This window comes from Limanda limanda, chromosome 11 (genome assembly GCF_963576545.1).
Source record: "Limanda limanda chromosome 11, fLimLim1.1, whole genome shotgun sequence".
Taxonomy (NCBI): domain Eukaryota; kingdom Metazoa; phylum Chordata; class Actinopteri; order Pleuronectiformes; family Pleuronectidae; genus Limanda; species Limanda limanda.
In genome coordinates this window covers 12,449,497-12,466,317 of record NC_083646.1, presented here as the reverse complement: position 1 = coordinate 12,466,317, position 16,821 = coordinate 12,449,497, and the positions used below count along the sequence as shown (strand labels likewise).

Below are 16,821 nucleotides of genomic sequence, written 5' to 3'. Positions count from 1 at the left end.
GTTTATTTTTTACCCTCAATAAATGAAAGTGAACTTTCATATTCCTATTTATGTCACTTAACTTGTCCATTAAAAAAACTTAAACATCTGTATATTACCTAATTATGAACTTTATGATGATTATGATTATTATTTTTTTTTTTACTTTTCTGGACTGAGGCTTGAGATGTGGATCCTTGAATCTGTGGGAGCCACTCTCCCAGTTTGGGGGGGGGTCACAGTGCTCCTTTTACCAGAGGGATCACATTGGTCTTGACTTTCGAACTTTTCATCCAGCTGTTCTTTCAACCCTTGGTACTTCTCAATCTTTTTGTGTTCCTTCTTTCTGATGTTGCTGTCATCCGGTATTGCCACATTTACAATTACTGCATTCTTCTGCTGTCTGTCCATCACCACTACGTCCGGTTGGTTAGCCAGTAGTGGTCTGTCAGTCTGGAGTCTGAACTCCCACAGGACCTGAGCCCTGGTGTTTTCATCAAGCTTCGGTGGTGTGTCCCATCGGGATTTGGGCCCTTCTAATCCATACTGGGTGCAGATGTTCCTGAACACTTTTCAAGCTACTTGGTTGTGCCTTTCAATATACGCTGTTCCTGATTGTATCTTACACCCTGATCTTAACGGCTGTACTGTGTCAGGGGCGTCATTGCACAGTCTGCACCTTGGGTTTTGTCTGATGTGGTAAACCTTGCCGCCTCTATGGCTTTTGTTCGAAGGGCCTGTTCCTGTGCAGTCATGATTAACGCCTCTATGCTGTCTGTCAGTCCAGCGTTCTCCAGCCGTTGGTAGATATACATATATGAGTACAATTTTTATTCTATTGCCTTTATATTTGTTATTCTCTTTTCGTCCTCATCTGACCTTCCTGCCGCTGTTACAACTGAGTTTAAGTTCAGGTTAAGACCTATCTTTCACTCAATATCCATTCACCTCTATGCTGATGGAGGGATGGGTGAAGTGTTTCAGTTTACAAAGCACTTTTGGAGTTTCAGGGGTAAACAGTGTTGCAGCCAAAACCACAAGAACACGTTGCAACAGCCTATCACAGAATCAAAGGGGGTTTTCACAAAATCGTCATCACTGTTGACTGATGCAATCAGCTGTTCTGTGAAGCCCCCTCTCAACTTAGGGCCCAGGGCAAATTGTCTGCTTTGCCTACCCTTAAACTTAAAATAAATAAATAAATATAATACATGTAGACAGTATCTCATACTTTTTATTCTTCAAATTATGTAAGTTCATTATATTATATAATTTGACTTATTTTATATAATCATATCATTATTTGTCTTAATTCTGAGTTATTATTAAATTATTCTAATTATTAAAGTCTAACCTCTCCAACGTTTTGAAAAGTTATTCTGTATATGTTTTAATAAAAATCTGCAATACCTCTTGTTTCATTTCACACATCATTGATAATATAACATTGAGACTTAAATATTAAAACAGCTAAACATTCCATGCTGCTTACTGAGCTGGACAGTTGCAGTCATGCAAACACGCCACCTACAGGCCAGAGAAGTAATATCTACATTTGGAAGATTGTCCGTGTATCCCGTACTTGCCTCCTCCCACCACTAGGGGCAGAAGCGTGACACTAGTCTATTTATAAACAGGCTGAAGAAGAACGTGACACTAGCAGCTGTGCATCATGGTAGTCGAGTGTAGACGCTGCAGAGTGAATCTCCTCCAAGGGACGAGTTATCAGAGCAGCTCTTGTAGCTAATACTCCTCTTCATAAACATATGTATTAATCCACATCGGCTTCGTTTCTTCGAGAGAAACACGGAGCTTATTTTAGCCACTTCCGGGTTCAGTGACAACAGATTCGAGCTATGCCCCGCCTCAATGAGCCCGGATTGGCTGCCGGACAACTCGAGAAGGCGTATCTCGCTCGTGATTGGACACTTGTCATTTGAGTGACATAGCTACAAACGCGAGGACTCCCAGCGGCTGAGGAGCAAGGTTCGCTGGTTTTAATGAGTTTCTTATGGAATTATAAAGGAATATAATAAATCATTAGATTTTCCGCAGCAGATGATAGTGGGGGGGATATCGTTATTATTTTGTAAACACAACATATTGCGTCACTGCGCTTGTACGCTGACGTACAGTTCGCTCGTAGCTCGAGTCTCCTTGTGTTCCTGCAGTAAGCTAACAAGGAGACTTGCACAACTAGCGAGGATCTGCTACAGAAGTCCTGGTGTGTGTGACGTGTAGTCATCATTCATCATTCCTCTGTGGTAGTTAGTTTTATGAGAGGTATTGAATGTGCATGCTCCTCGTTTTTAGTTTCCACGACAGTATGTGTAAGTGTTGCGCAACTTAAAATCAGTGTTGAGCAAGCTGCTCCTCTACCTGTGGGCAAACATGTCTCATTGTTGTCACTACGTTAAAGAGTGTAGATCAGCTAGTTTATATTAACATCCGTCCATTAAATCTTTGCTCCCTCTGTTTGAACACTGAGCTTCAACTCACAGAATAAGTTTGATTCCCTGTTGTCTGCAACGCTTCTGCTCTCTCCAGCGTTGTTGATCAGAACTGTGGCAAAGTGCACATCGATCCGTCTGCTTCACCTTTTAACATCTAAGTCTTCATGCAATTCATCTAAACTAAGATACTCGAGGAGGCATGGCAGGTGTCACATTTGGTTATCTATCGAGAGAACACATTTGCACTGTCCTCCGTTTAAGTCTTGCACAGACTCATTTTATAGAGTTAATTCAATTGTATCAATCTTAATGCAGTGTCCTACTATCTCTTGATTTCTGTTTTTTCGCCCTCAACTATTCAACGTAAGCTCCAAGCCCTGACAGTCTTGTCTACACAATGTAAAGCCCGACAGTAAATATTTATGAAGGAAATTATATTAGTTTGTCGATGCTCTGTAGCTCAGGAGGTGGAGAGGGTCATCCACCAATCAGAAAGTTGGAGGTTCGACCTTCAGCCTGTATTCTGAAGCGACCTTGGGCAAAACACTGAACCCCAAACAATACTTTGAGTGGGTGATAAGACTGAAAAAGCGCTAATAAAAACAGTCCTTTTACTATGTCTTTGCTGCTGAATTGCATCAAGAAATGATCATTGTTCGTATAGATGCTCTGTCTGGGTTGCTGAGAGACACTAACTCAGCTCGCTGTGATTCTTGTCTTATCCTTTTTTATGTTTTTCTGTTTCTAATCTGCAATTTCATGTGTCTCTTTAAAGATATTTCCTGATCAAAGATAAGAAGACGGCCTGAGCTGTAATAAGGATAGTATACATGGATTCCTCATGTTGATGTGAGTTAAAAAATAAAACATTTCCTAATCCTAGTAGGGACATCTTGCCAGTAAAGCTCCAAAATGATATAGATTGTACTAAAATGTATAAATGGTTTAACATACGTTACGTTCACCTTCATATATAACTGCAGTTCACAGTTTAAATTCAAATATATGACCAGAAACTCTAAATGCATGTATACATTGCCTTATGCATTTTTCGGATCTGTCTCCCAGCTTTGCTCTTCCCAGCCTGAGTAGAGCAGTGGTGCGTGCGAGGAGACTGGCAGCTCAACTCACCAAAGCAACAATGTCCACAGACCAGCAGGGCTCAAGTCTGTTTCACAATGGGGATGCTCCCACTGCGGCCATTCTCATCATCGGAGATGAGATACTCAAGGTAATTTAGTTTTGATAGATGCTCGTGGTTTGAATCTGCGATTGAAAGCAGCCCTCTGAAAATCCTTGAGAGTTTGTGGATTTAAGAATATTTAAATAAATCTGGACACTTGAAAGTGTGATTTTTGTGAATACATAAATGGTAACACGACACCAACGGCCATGCAGTTTACCCATGCAGAAGACCTTGAATCGTACAAGCGGTGTTTAACGTCTCATCCTATATTCTCAAAAAAAAAATGCCATTTTCCCTGTTATTTCTTGACTTGATCATGATTTAAACATGAAGCTTTTCTTTTTATCCAATGTCATCTCTCAGCTTGACATTTACTCACTGTGAGTCATTTCAATATCATCAAGCAAGACATTGAAGTCATTGTCAAGTCCTTGAATGTTTTGCCACAGTGAGGGTGGGAACACTGGATTGAAACTAAATTAACTAACAGTCCTTTCTTGTTCTTTCCGGCCCAGGGTCACACGCTGGACACAAACAGTGCCTTTCTGACACGAGCGCTAAGGAGGCTCGGCGTGTCCGTCCAGAGAATCACAGTCATACCAGATGTACAGGAGGTCATCGCCAAAGAGGTGGCCCTCCTTTCACCTCAGTACACACACCTCATCACATCGGGAGGCATAGGCCCCACCCACGATGATGTCACCTTTGAGAGCATCGCCATGGCGTTCCAGGAGGAGCTGTATCTCCACCCGGAGCTCAGTCAGCTGGTTAAAGAATTCTTCGGCGAAGCGGACAAAAGCAGTGCCACCATGAAGCTGGCCATGGTGCCTCGCTCGGCCAAACTCAACTATGGAACTGATGCTCAGACTGGGAAACTGCTCCGCTACCCACTGGTGAGAGAGTGCAGAGCTGGGAAAGTTTAGTTGGTTCAAGATAGATAGAATCCTTTATTAGTCCTACATTGGGCAAATTTGAGGGTTTTACATCAGCAGCGCAGGCACAGTGCAACAAGAACAAACGAAAGAGCAAAACAACAAAGTAAGAAACAAAAAAACAACAATGAGCAAAAAGAAAAAGTAAACAGTCAAATAAGCAAATAAATAGTAAGTAGTAGAACAACGGAACAATACAATTAAATAATTAGATAATTAAATTAAATAATTAAATAAATTAAATTGCAAATATTGTGTTGTGTGTTAATGGGGTCACAGCTAGTTATACAGTCTGACAGCAGCGGGAAGGAAGGACCTGCGATACCTCTCTCTCACACACCGGGGGTGAATCAGCCGGTGGCTGAAGGAGCTGTTTAGAGCTGCCAGGGTGTCCCGCATGGGGTGGGAGGAGTTGGCCATCAGGGAGGATAGCTTAGCAACTATCCTCCTGTCTCCCACCACCTCCACCGTATCCAGTGGACACCCCAGCACACTGCTGGCCTTTCTGATGAGTTTATTAAGTCTCTTCCCGTCTGCTGTCGAGATGCTGCTGCCCCAGCAAACCACTCCAAAGAAGATGCCTGATGCCACCACCGAGTCGAAGAAGGTCTTCAGGAGTGCTCCCTGCACCCCAAAAGACCTCAGACTCCTCAGCAGATAGAGTCTGCTCTGTCCCTTCTTGTAGATAGCCTGTGTGTGATCAGTCCAGTCTAGTTTATTGTTTAGGTGAAGACCCAGGTATTTATATGATCTCACAATGTCAATGTCCGTTCCCTGAATGTTCACTGGTGTCGGAGGAGAGTGTTTACTCCGGCGGAAGTCCACCACCAGCTCCTTGGTTTTTCCAGAGTTGATCTGGAGGAAGTTCCGCTGGCACCATGTAATGAAGTCCTGGTTCAGTTCTCTGTATTCCCTGTCATCACCGGCGGAAATGAGGCCGACGATTGCAGAGTCATCAGAGAATTTTTGCAGGTAGCAGTTTGTAGAGTTGTATGAGAAGTCCGATGTGTAGATGGTGAAGAGGACTGGAGCTAGTACGGTTCCTTGTGGGGCCCCTGTGCTGCAGGACACCAGGTCAGACTCACATCCCCGTATACGCACATACTGTGGACGGTTGGTGAGGTAGTCCAGGATCCATGCTGTGAGGTGGTGGTCCACTCCGGTCTGCTCCAGCTTGTCCCTCAGAAGTAGAGGCTGGATGCTGTTGAAGGCACTGGAAAAATCAAAGAACATGATCCTCACCGTGCTTCCAGCCTTTTCCAGGTGAGAAAGGCATCTGTGTAGCAGGTAGATGACAGCGTCGTCCACCCCGATGCCAGACTGGTAGGCGAACTGGAGCGGGTCCAAAGATGAGCTCACCAGGGGGCGTAGGTGTACAAGGACCAGCCTCTCTAGCGTCTTCATCAGGTGGGATGTTAACGCCACCGGTCTGAAGCTGCTGAAGTCTTTGGGTCGCGGGGTCTTTGGGACTGGTATCAAGCAGGACGTTTTCCACAGCTGTGGTACCCTCCCCAGCCTCAAGCTCAGATTGAAGACATGCCTCACTATCCCACACAGCTGGGCTGAGCTGAACCTGAGGAGCCTTGAGCTGATCCCGTCTGGACCCGTGGCCTTCCTCACCTTCATCCTGCTCAGCTCATTCCTCACCTGGGCAGTTGTGAAGGACACGTTGGGGGACGGGGGCTGGGTGCTGTGGGTTGTTAGGGTGGGGGGCGGGGGAGAGGGGGGGGGGGGGAAGCAAAGTCTCAAATGCAGTGATTCATGTTACAGGAAACTACATTCGAGTCAATTATACTATACACGATGGATCAGTACCCTCCGTACCCGTGTGTGTTACCTTTTCAGTTGGGTTTTCACAAAATTGTTTAGCTGACACAACTTTCACAATGATTTTAATTGAAAATCCCATAATATTCTCTCTGATCAATCCTGTTTTAGGGTTATTTTGACAAGACAGATTGCGGCATTTACCATTAACCTGAAAGAACATGGATAGAAAACCATCTTCTGCAAATTTTGGAAATACTTGTCTTCAACATTTACAGAAAACAAGAGTGAAAGGCATAGTAGTATTTGAGCTACAGACTTTTTGACACGCTTAAAAACTATGTTGCAACAAGGACACTGCTGTTAGGATAAAGATGTCAACCACAGTATCTTCTAACCTGTAGGTTCAGGAAAACACTGACTCACATATTCTTACTGTACATAATGTGTCTGTCCCCAGGTCAGTGTTCGTAACGTGTACATCTTTCCTGGGATCCCTTCTCTGCTGGAGAGGGCCTTCTGTGGTCTCGAGAAACTCTTTGTTGCTTCAGGGATCACTTTTCACACTTGTGAGGTAAACACCCGGACCACCCGACCGATCATTTACGAAAAATGTGCTACTGTATTCTGCGTTTTCATGATACAGGTAAACTCATCACATATACATTATGGAGAGGCGGTGGGCAGAAACTTGGACTATGGGCAGAAAAGGTCTCTGGTTCGTCTCTGGTTCGACTCCACGGAGAAACAACAAAAAGACGAACCTGGATTGATCTGTCCAAAAATCCAAGAGGATTCTCCCTACCCTGTCTAGTGCCCCTGAGCAAGGCACCTTACTCCCCTAACATCTGCTCCCTGGGCGCCGTACATGGCTGCCCACTGCTCTGTGTGTCCTGCACCAGATGGGTTAAAAGCAGAGGTTACATTTCCCTACATTTGCATGAGTGTGCTTGTGCATGTCTGTGCATGTGTTTGGGACAAATAAATGTATCTTAATCTTAATCTTAATATTGTTGTGTGTAGGTGTTTGTGGATGCAGATGAAGCAGCGATCGCCCCCGTGCTGACCAAGCTGCAGGCGGGCTGGGGTAAGAAGGTGGCTTTGGGCTCCTACCCTGACTGGCTGAGTAACTACCATCGAGTCAGGCTGGTCCTGGACTCAAACAGCCAGGAAGAGGTGGACAAAGCCCGGGCACAGCTGCTGGACGAGCTGCCCAAGGGGAGCATGGTGCCCTTAGTCACTGATCCAGTGTCCATCGCCACCGCCGATGTGTACATGCTGGCCAATCAAGGTGAAGGGGGAGACGACTGTAAAATGATGGCAATTTAATATGAAGTGAATATTGAAGAAAACCGTACACTTCACACAGGCATTGGGACCAGTAAAAGAAGCATAGACATGGAAGTAATTAAAGCTGTTAAATCATTGTGGATTAAAAAATATATAATCTGGTATTAGACTGAATAAAGAATAGAGTCATGAATCTTTAACAAAGGACAAGAAGATATTTTTACTTTAACTTGTTTGATTTGACGTAGAATTGAGGGATCATTGATATTACACTCTACAAACGGTTTATTTCCCCTGTAAAGCTTCCTCTCACTGTGGGTTTGATTTCCAACAGACACACCGCTGGGTGACAAAGTTAAGAATGCTCTGAAAACGATAGAGGCGGCACTGGATCAGTATTCGGCAGAGGAAGTCTGTGTCGGCTTCAACGGAGGCAAAGACTGCACGGCACTGCTGCACCTCTACTACGCTGCAATGAAACGGTAACGGGGGGGGGGGGGGCAGGAATAATATAACCATGACAGAATAAATTACCTGAGAGAAAAGAGTTTAAAGGGAGATTCAAATTAAAAACATGATGATGCCACCTCTGCACAGTCGGGTGTAACAGTAAGAAATGAGTGAAGGAGGAAGAGCAGCAGCTAGACAGATCTGTTTTCACTCTTCTTGACCTGCACCGGACAGATAGTGGGACATATTGATAAGGAGAATGGACTCTTTATCTAATCATTTTCTGTCCTTCTGTTATTTATCTTGTTTAAATGTCCCACTGCTCTCTTCCTGCCACTCAGACGGTATCCAGATGGTAAAGACAAGGTGAAAGCTCTCTATATCCGTGTCGTCTCTCCGTTCCCAGAAATGGAGAGATTCCTCCAGGACACAATCAAAAGGTGAAATCATATTTCCTTGAATCAACACATTGCAGTGAATTTATTATTTGTATTTTTTTTATAGTTGCCAGTCAACATGATTTGTGTTATTATGCATATTATTGTATTTTGTGGTCAAAATCAGGTTCCTAATCTTCTCTGCATTACAACACAGCGGGTCATTATTTGGCAATGTGTTTCCTATAGATACAACCTGGATCTGTTCTCTGTGGAGGGCAGTATTCGGCAGGCGCTGAGCGACGTCCAGGAGAGGAAGCCGGAGCTGAAAGCCGTCCTGATGGGCACCAGGAGGAGTGACCCCTACTCACACACACTCACACCCATGTGTCCCACAGACCCCGGCTGGCCAGACTACATGAGAGTCAACCCCTTACTAGTGAGACACACTCAAATAACATGGAGATACTGTTACTTAATTATGTCCCCTAATATAGCATTGCTTAAAAAGCACATGGAATGGGTCAATACAATTTATCCCCCTACAGGAAGTTCTCTCAAGAATCCCAGTCCACACGCCTGTGACACATACACAACTAATGTGAAACCTCACTTTACATTTTATAAGTTACTGCAGGTCTCTGGATGTTGAATCACATGTGGTAACACCCTCCAGTGTCGTTGAAGAAAAGAAATGTCATCTGATTTATTGGAATTTAGAAAAGACATATAATTTCAGAGCATCAGTTTGTAGATTTATTCAGACGGTCAGATGCATATAGAAGAAACACAGGCACGTTTAGCAGTTGATTCCAGCTCCAAATAACATATTTTGTCTTTTAGCACTGGAGGACGAGTCACTTTAGATCAGGGGTTCTCAAACTTTTGCAAGCTGGGCCCCCCCCAAAGCTGGTTAGGGGTAGTTTGGTTAGTTTGTATGTGTGGCTGTGAGCGACTTGCACACGAATAATGAATAAGCCTGTGCTAGGCAGTAATTCCTAACAAAACAAACAGTACACAATGTAGACAGGGATAGCACTGAATAGTATTCAAGTGCTGGTGTTTTATTTGTTGCAACACGGTGTATGATTGACGATGTTTAAGGTAAGTGTTAGGAGAAAAGGGCTAGCTGCAGTTGGAAGAAGTTAGCTAGCTAGAAGGCTAGCTCTTGGGGCTACGAGCTTTCTAAAAAGACTGTGGAGCAAATTACTCCTTAGATCAGGCTACGAATAGGCCTACTGCACGTGCAGGAATGTATTACTAAGGAAGGAGTGAGTCTTTTTTTTTTTTTTTCTCATATATGTTTATTAGTTTTCCAACAGGTAATACAACACAAAACAAAACAAAATCAAGACAAACATTTGGCTCACACACATATTCAAATCCATACAGGCAGAAGATTCAGGGGTCACGTCCTATACAAGTAAGAAAAAATTAAAAACAGACAAGTAAAATAAAAGTATACAGAAATAAAAGTAAATCGATTAAATGGTAAAACAGAGTGCCTCTTTTGAGGCAGAGCATTCTGAGCTATGATACAAACCCTCTTGTGAGAATGGTGGACACATTCAGACCAACATATGACAGAAAGGGTTCCCATGTTTTACGAAAGGCATCATCATTGCTGTGAAGTTTACATGTCAAACGGTCCAACCCTTTGCCACTGAGCCTTAGATGGAGCTTTATCTGTGATCCAATTCAAAAGAATACACTTTCTAGCACAAAAAGCAAGTGTCTGATAAAGTCTAAATTTGTCAGTGATGGACATGTCAGATATACCAAGTAGCAGGTATAAAGGGTTATTATTACTGTTAATATCAATCAATCAATCAATCAAATTTTATTTGTATAGCCCACATTCACAAATAACAATTCGTCTCATAGGGCTTTAATATGGTGTGACATCCTCTGTCCTTAACCCTCAACAAGAGTGAAGAAAAACTACTAAAAACCCTTTTAACAGGTAAAAATATGTAGAAACCTCAGAGAGCCACATGTGAGGGATCCGTCTCCCAGGACGGACAGAAGTGCAATAGATGTCAAGTGTAGGAAAACATCATTAGGATTAAAGTTTTTTAGCAGCATCGATGAGGGTAAACATTTTTGAAGGATAACTTCAATACTATATGTCAAGCAGTCCTGCTGCAATCATAGTCTCTGGTCAGCAGCCAGCAAGATCACGATCCAGCATCAAGATGGGATCCACTATGGTCCACAGTCATTGTCCACTGCCGCCAGTTAGTATCCATCATCAGCCTCCGCCTCGGTCAGACAGAATCTTATTAATTTCCTGCCCTATGACCTGCCAAAACTGCTGTATTTTTCTACAAGGAGTGAGTCTTTAAAAAGACTGTTTATAAACCAATGAATACAAAATTTAAAAAAGTATTTAACATTTTTTATTTTTTTTATTTTTCTCCCTCTGTGACATCGCGCTTTGAGACTTTGAGAACCACTGCTTAAGATTGAACTGATCACGAATCAGTCACAAACCAATTCAATTCAGTGTCTTCTAACGCTCTACAGGACTGGACGTATCATGACATCTGGTCGTTCCTGAGGACGCTGTACGTTCCCTACTGCATCCTCTACGACAAAGGGTAAGAACACATCCACTGCTTTACCTGAACATCCCAGCTGCAGCGCACACCTCTGGGTCTTAAACTCCCCTTGTCGATTCGCAGGTACACTTCACTGGGCAGCATGGACAACACCTGTCGGAACACGGCGCTGCAGATGGTGGACGCGCGTGGCGTGACTCGGTACCGGCCTGCCTACCTCCTGGAGAACGAGGACGAGGAGCGGAACTCCCGGGCCTGACGACGCCTCACACCTCATTACCTGTTGCCCATGGACACAAATCACTTACTTGCACTTGCGTTTAAACTCTGTGGTAAAGACAAATGTGACTTTTTGTTGTCGTTGTCTTCATGTGAATATTTTCAGGAGACTGACTCGTGTACCTGCAGAATGAGATTATGTGTGTGTGTGTGTTACTTGTGTGTCTGAAGTAATGGCTCCGCGCTGTTAAATAAAACATCAATCCGTCTCATCTTTTTTCTATTGTCATGTTACTATTTTAAGAGGAACTCTCTCAACACAGGGACGGCCGCCTGCGGGGGGGTTCTCGACGCTGCTCTGGATTTACCTCACGCGTGAATCCATTTGTCTTATTTTCCAAATCCAATAAAGACCAATCTGCCCAGAAAAAGAGCCTCTATCAAAATGAATTAGTAAATAATGTGAAAAGGTTTTCTGTCAAGGTGAGAAAATCAGCTTTTCGAAACTTGCGTGCGTGCGGCGGAGAAGTGAAGGTCGTGCAGCAGGCGCGTATCGATTCCTCTATGACTCAGGCTGCATATCCATAATTGCAGAGCACAGTGCGTGTGTGTGTGTGTCTGTGTGTGTCTGTGTCTTTCTGTGTGTGTCTGTCTGTGTGTGTTTCTGTCTGTGTCTGTGTCTTTCTGTGTGTCTGTGTGTGTCTGTGTGTGTCTGTGTGTGTTTGTCTGTGTGTGTCTGTGTCTTTCTGTGTGTGTCTGTCTGTCTGTGTGTCTGTCTGTCTGTGTGTGTCTCTGTGTGTCTGTCTGTGTGTCTGTGTCTGTGTCTCTGTCTGTCTGTCTGTGTCTGTGTGTGTCTTATTTGTGTCTGTCTGTGTCTGTGTGTCTGTCTGTGTGTGTCTGTGTCTGTGTGTCTGTCTGTCTGTCTGTCTGTGTGTCTCTGTGTGTCTGTGTGTCTGTGTGTGTCTTATTTGTGTCTGTCTGTGTGTGTCTTATTTGTGTCTGTCTGTGTGTGTCTGTGTCTGTGTGTGTCTGTCTGTGTGTGTCTGTCTTTCTGTGTGTGTCTGTGTGTCTGTGTGTTTGTGTCTGTCTCTGTGTGTGTGTCTCTGTGTGTGTGTCTCTGTGTCTCTGTGTGTGTCTGTGTGTGTCTGTGTGTGTCTGTGTGTGTGTCTGTATGTGTGTGTCCAGGCCTTTTTACTGGAAAAAGCTCCACCGTCTTGATGTGTTGTAGTTCTCTCCACGCACCTCACGGGCGCGTTGTTCTCACGTTTTCCATTTAGCGGCCCGTGATTACAACAAATTACCTTCTCTGTTTCCAGACATGATTGAATCCAGGCCCATCGACCCGCTGCCCCCCCCCAGCCCCCCACCCCTCCCAACCTCTCGCCTGCAGATTAGTCAACGCCGCGCAGTGAGGATCGATACCGGCCGATCTAATAAAGCGGGTCGCTCATGAGGCCACCGCGGGGCTGTACACACTGTTACACCAGCAATTACCACCTCCAGCCCGGGCCCCTCGTACACACACACACCCCCCCCCCTTAACTTCCCTGTCCGGGCCTCACTGCCTGCTTGATTTATTAATAATAACAGTAATAAAAGAGGCAATGAACAGAGGCTTCATAATCACAGAATAAATGTGATGGGGTGGGTTTTGTTGGAGAGATAAACACACCGGGACATTGTGTGGGATGATGAGATTTGTGTGGTAGAAAATCATATTTCTATAGACCCCCCTTATGTGACCCAAACTTTGTCCTGTGTACATATGCAGCTTAGACTGGGACTGATGTTCGATGTTAATATTGTTAAAAAGATTCACAAACTAAAGGAAAACTGTTCTAAATTCTCTAGTTGTTTTCTTAAATCGAATTAGTTTATTGTAATTTTCTAGTTTGATTATTTTTCACCCTATGTTGTTTCTGTATTATCATGATCAGCCTAAATATTGGTCAGCCACAATATTAATAATCGCATAATATTGTATAGGTCCAACTCCACCCTGCTATAATAACAATAATATTGTAATATTAAAAAATAACAATGAAAATAACACAATGTTATATCTATAGCACTCTCAACAAGCTTACAAAGTGCTTCAGTGTATTAAACCCTCTAATATATTATTTGGGACCTATTGGGTCCTACAGATGTTCAATCCAGGGCCGGCTGTAGGATTTTGGTGGCCCTAAGCAACATTTTTGATTGGGGATCCCGAAACTGCTTGATTTATTAATAATAACAGTAATAAAAGAGGCAATGAACAGAGTCTTCATAATCACAGAATAAATGTGATGGGGTGGGTTTTGTTGGAGAGATAAACACACCGGGACATTGTGTGGGGTGATGAGATTTGTGTGGTAGAAAATCATATTTCTATAGACTCCCCTTATGTGACCCAAACTTTGTCCTGTGTACATATGCAGCTTAGACTGGGACTGATGCAGTGTTTCGATGTTAACATTGTTAAAAAGATTCACAAGCTAAAGGAAAACTGTTCTAAATTCTTTAGTTGATTTCTTAAATCGAATTAGTTTATTGTAATTTTCTAGTTTGATTATTTTTACCCTGTTGTTTCTGCATTATCATGATCGGCCTAAATATTGATCAGCCACAATATTAATAATCACATAATATTGTATAGGTCCAACTCCAACCTGCTATAATAATAATAATATTGTAATAATCGCATATTTGTATAGGTCCAACTCCACCCTGCTATAATAACAATAATATTGTAATATTAAAAAATAACAATGAAAATAACACAATGTTATATCTATAGCACTCTCAACAAGCTTACAAAGTGCTTCAGTGTATTAAACCCTCTAATATATTATTTGGGACCTATTGGGTCCTACAGATGTTCAATCCAGGGCCGGCTGTAGGATTTTGGTGGCCCTAAGCAACATTTTTGATTGGGGATCCCGAAACGGCTTGATTTATTAATAATAACAGTAATAAAAGAGGCAATAATCACAGAATAAATGTGATGGGGTGGGTTTTGTTGGAGAGATAAACACACCGGGACATTGTGAGGGATGATGAGATTTGTGTGGTAGAAAATCATATTTCTATAGACTCCCCTTATGTGACCCAAACTTTGTCCTGTGTACATATTCAGCTTAGACTGGGACTGATGCAGTGTTTTGATGTTAACATTGTTAAAAAGATTCACAAACTAAAGGAAAACTGTTCTAAATTCTCTAGTTGATTTCTTAAATCGAATTAGTTTATTGTAATTTTCTAGTTTGATTATTTTTACTCTGTTGTTTCTGCATTATCATGATTAGCCTAAATATTGATCAGCCACAATGTTAATAATCACATATTATTGTATAGCTCTAATGTCTGCCACCGTTCTATAATAATAATATTATAATAATATAAAAAAAAATGAAAATAATATAATTTTATATATATAACACTTATCTAAAAAAGCTTACAAAGTGCTTCAGTGTATTAAACCCTCTAATATATGATTTGGGATCTACTGGGTCCTACAGATGCTTAATCCAGGGCCGGCTGTAGGATTTTGGTGGCCCTAAGCAACATTTTTGATTGTGGCCCCCGAAACACTGCCAGTGCAGCAACCAAATCACACAAGCACACACACACACCCAGAGAGAGGATGTAGAATCCTGTGGTGCCTCTGTTACGAGCTCTGCAGCTGCTGTCACGTCAGAAGAGGGAGGAGACGCTGTGAAGTGCCTGATGACTCATGTCAGCTGACCAGGTAGAAGGTTGTGGTGCAGCAGAGGTTGCAGCCAAATATTTCCATAAAGCCCCTGAAACATTATATTATTTTTTCGAGCATAGGGTGGAAGACATATTTATCCTTTATCTGTCTTCCTTGCGTATTTACCGTGCATCAAAATACATTTTGACACAAATATGTCTAAATATATAAAAAGAAATTATTCTAGGCAGTTTGGGACTTTTACATCATGTAATCGAAGCAGAAAGTGAATGTTTCAAGAAAACATTGGTAACCAGTTACCTAGCAGAGCATGGATTTATAAATTATAAATGATGCTTACAAGCCTACTCATGTAAGTGAGTGAATAGCAAGAAATCAAGCTTGTTCTACTTTTCCTTGTAAGATTTCCGTCGTGTGGCAGAGCACATTATCCTGCTGAAATAGGCCACAGCCTTCAGGGAATACTTTTGGCTGTGACAGCATGTACTTGTTCTGCAACAATGTTGTTATACGAGGAAGTAAAACTCACATGAATGCCAGGTTTGTCTCCTCCTCAGGTAAATGACTCACGTGAACCCAGTCATCCATGTGATGCATGTATAAGAAAACACATTGCATGTACTTTCAGTGGTGTGCTGCTGTCAACATGAGCTCTCTGACTGGTCTGTGGCCTCACAGCACCTCACACTGCAATGCACTGTGTGTTGACAGCTTAATGTCACAGACAGCATTATTGTTCTCTGCATTTTGTACTTAAGTAGTTCTTAAGTGGGACTCGACCTCACGGACCAACTTTCACCTGCAACAACGAGGGTTGGGCTTCCTGCCCCTGTTAACAGTTCACCTTTGTATAGCTTTTCGAAGCACTTCCAAAGGTTTCATTTATACACTCTAGGCCTACAGGTAGGGAAAATGACCCCAAGTTAAAAAAAAGAACAGAAAATTATAGCAGGACATTTTTTTTTCTACCCTATTAATCATCCCAGGAGCTCTGAGATTTATCGTCTGACTCTTTGGGGCCGAGCCCGAGGGGGGGAATCCCTGGACTGTTCTCCCTTGAGTAGTAGAAACTAATAAAGTAAAACGCTTTTTATTCCTTGGATACATGTATATTTCACTATACTGTAGTATAACAAATATAGTAACATTATAACAGATATATATTCTATATCATGTGTTCATTTTAAACTTAAAGTATATTGACCTTGTTATAATTCTGTTCTTAAAGGTTCAGTGTACAGCTTAGTGACATCTAGTGGTCAAGTTGCATGTTACAGCTGAAGACCCCTCACCTCACCCTCCACTTCCAAACTTGACAGAGGAACCTGTGGTAGCCTTCAGTTGTCATAAAAAGTCAGAAGAATTTAGTTTGTCCAGTTTGGGCTACTGTAAAAAACACCTCCATAGAGAGGACCTACTCCCGAAAATATTAAGTATTTAGTAGTTAGATTCAAGGGTAAAGAAAACAACAATTCCTACAATTTAGATGAAATACAGAAGGGAAAACATTACTAGTATTATTTTATATTCAATAGATCCCTTCACCTAAATCTGAACCTTTCAGTGAGTTTCGGTGCCTCGAGTGGTGTTAGTTTCTTTTGTTACTGTATTTGCTGTCAATCCAGAGACATTGCATGATATCTGTCTTAAGTTTATTACTCTTGTCTCCTGTCTCCAGCAGTTTCATCTTCATCCTCCTTCAGTTGTCACTCCATCACTCTCACTTGGCTGTTTCATCCCTCATGCCTGTTTTTGGCTTCACCGCTTTATCCAATCACGATCCACCGTAGTCATCGCACCACTTCCTTCCTCGGTGCCTTTCCTTGTACTGTAACTCTGCATTTCTGCTCAGTTCTTCTCTTGAATTTTAAATCGATATTTTGATTTCAACCTGAAGGACAGAGCCAGTG

General features: G+C 42.5%; 1 protein-coding gene across 1 annotated transcript; it reads left to right on the top strand.

The window, feature by feature from the left end:
* Nucleotides 1–1,678: 1,678 nt before the first annotated feature.
* flad1 (flavin adenine dinucleotide synthetase 1) lies at nucleotides 1,679–11,486 on the top strand. Its single transcript, XM_061081507.1, has 11 exons — nucleotides 1,679–1,965; nucleotides 3,208–3,281; nucleotides 3,501–3,663; nucleotides 4,134–4,511; nucleotides 6,778–6,891; nucleotides 7,341–7,608; nucleotides 7,942–8,089; nucleotides 8,399–8,497; nucleotides 8,684–8,873; nucleotides 10,961–11,034; nucleotides 11,119–11,486. Exons 2-11 carry the CDS (start codon nucleotides 3,274–3,276, stop codon nucleotides 11,252–11,254), a joined length of 1,578 nt encoding a protein of 525 aa, XP_060937490.1. The 5' UTR covers nucleotides 1,679–1,965; nucleotides 3,208–3,273; the 3' UTR covers nucleotides 11,255–11,486.
* Nucleotides 11,487–16,821: the final 5,335 nt, after the last annotated feature.

Bases quoted from the DNA above. Each gene is read 5' to 3' on its own strand.
- flad1 (XM_061081507.1), top strand. The intron at 7,609-7,941 runs GTGAAGGGGGAG...GATTTCCAACAG, and splicing joins GTACATGCTGGCCAATCAAG to ACACACCGCTGGGTGACAAA. The intron at 8,090-8,398 runs GTAACGGGGGGG...CCTGCCACTCAG, and splicing joins TACTACGCTGCAATGAAACG to ACGGTATCCAGATGGTAAAG.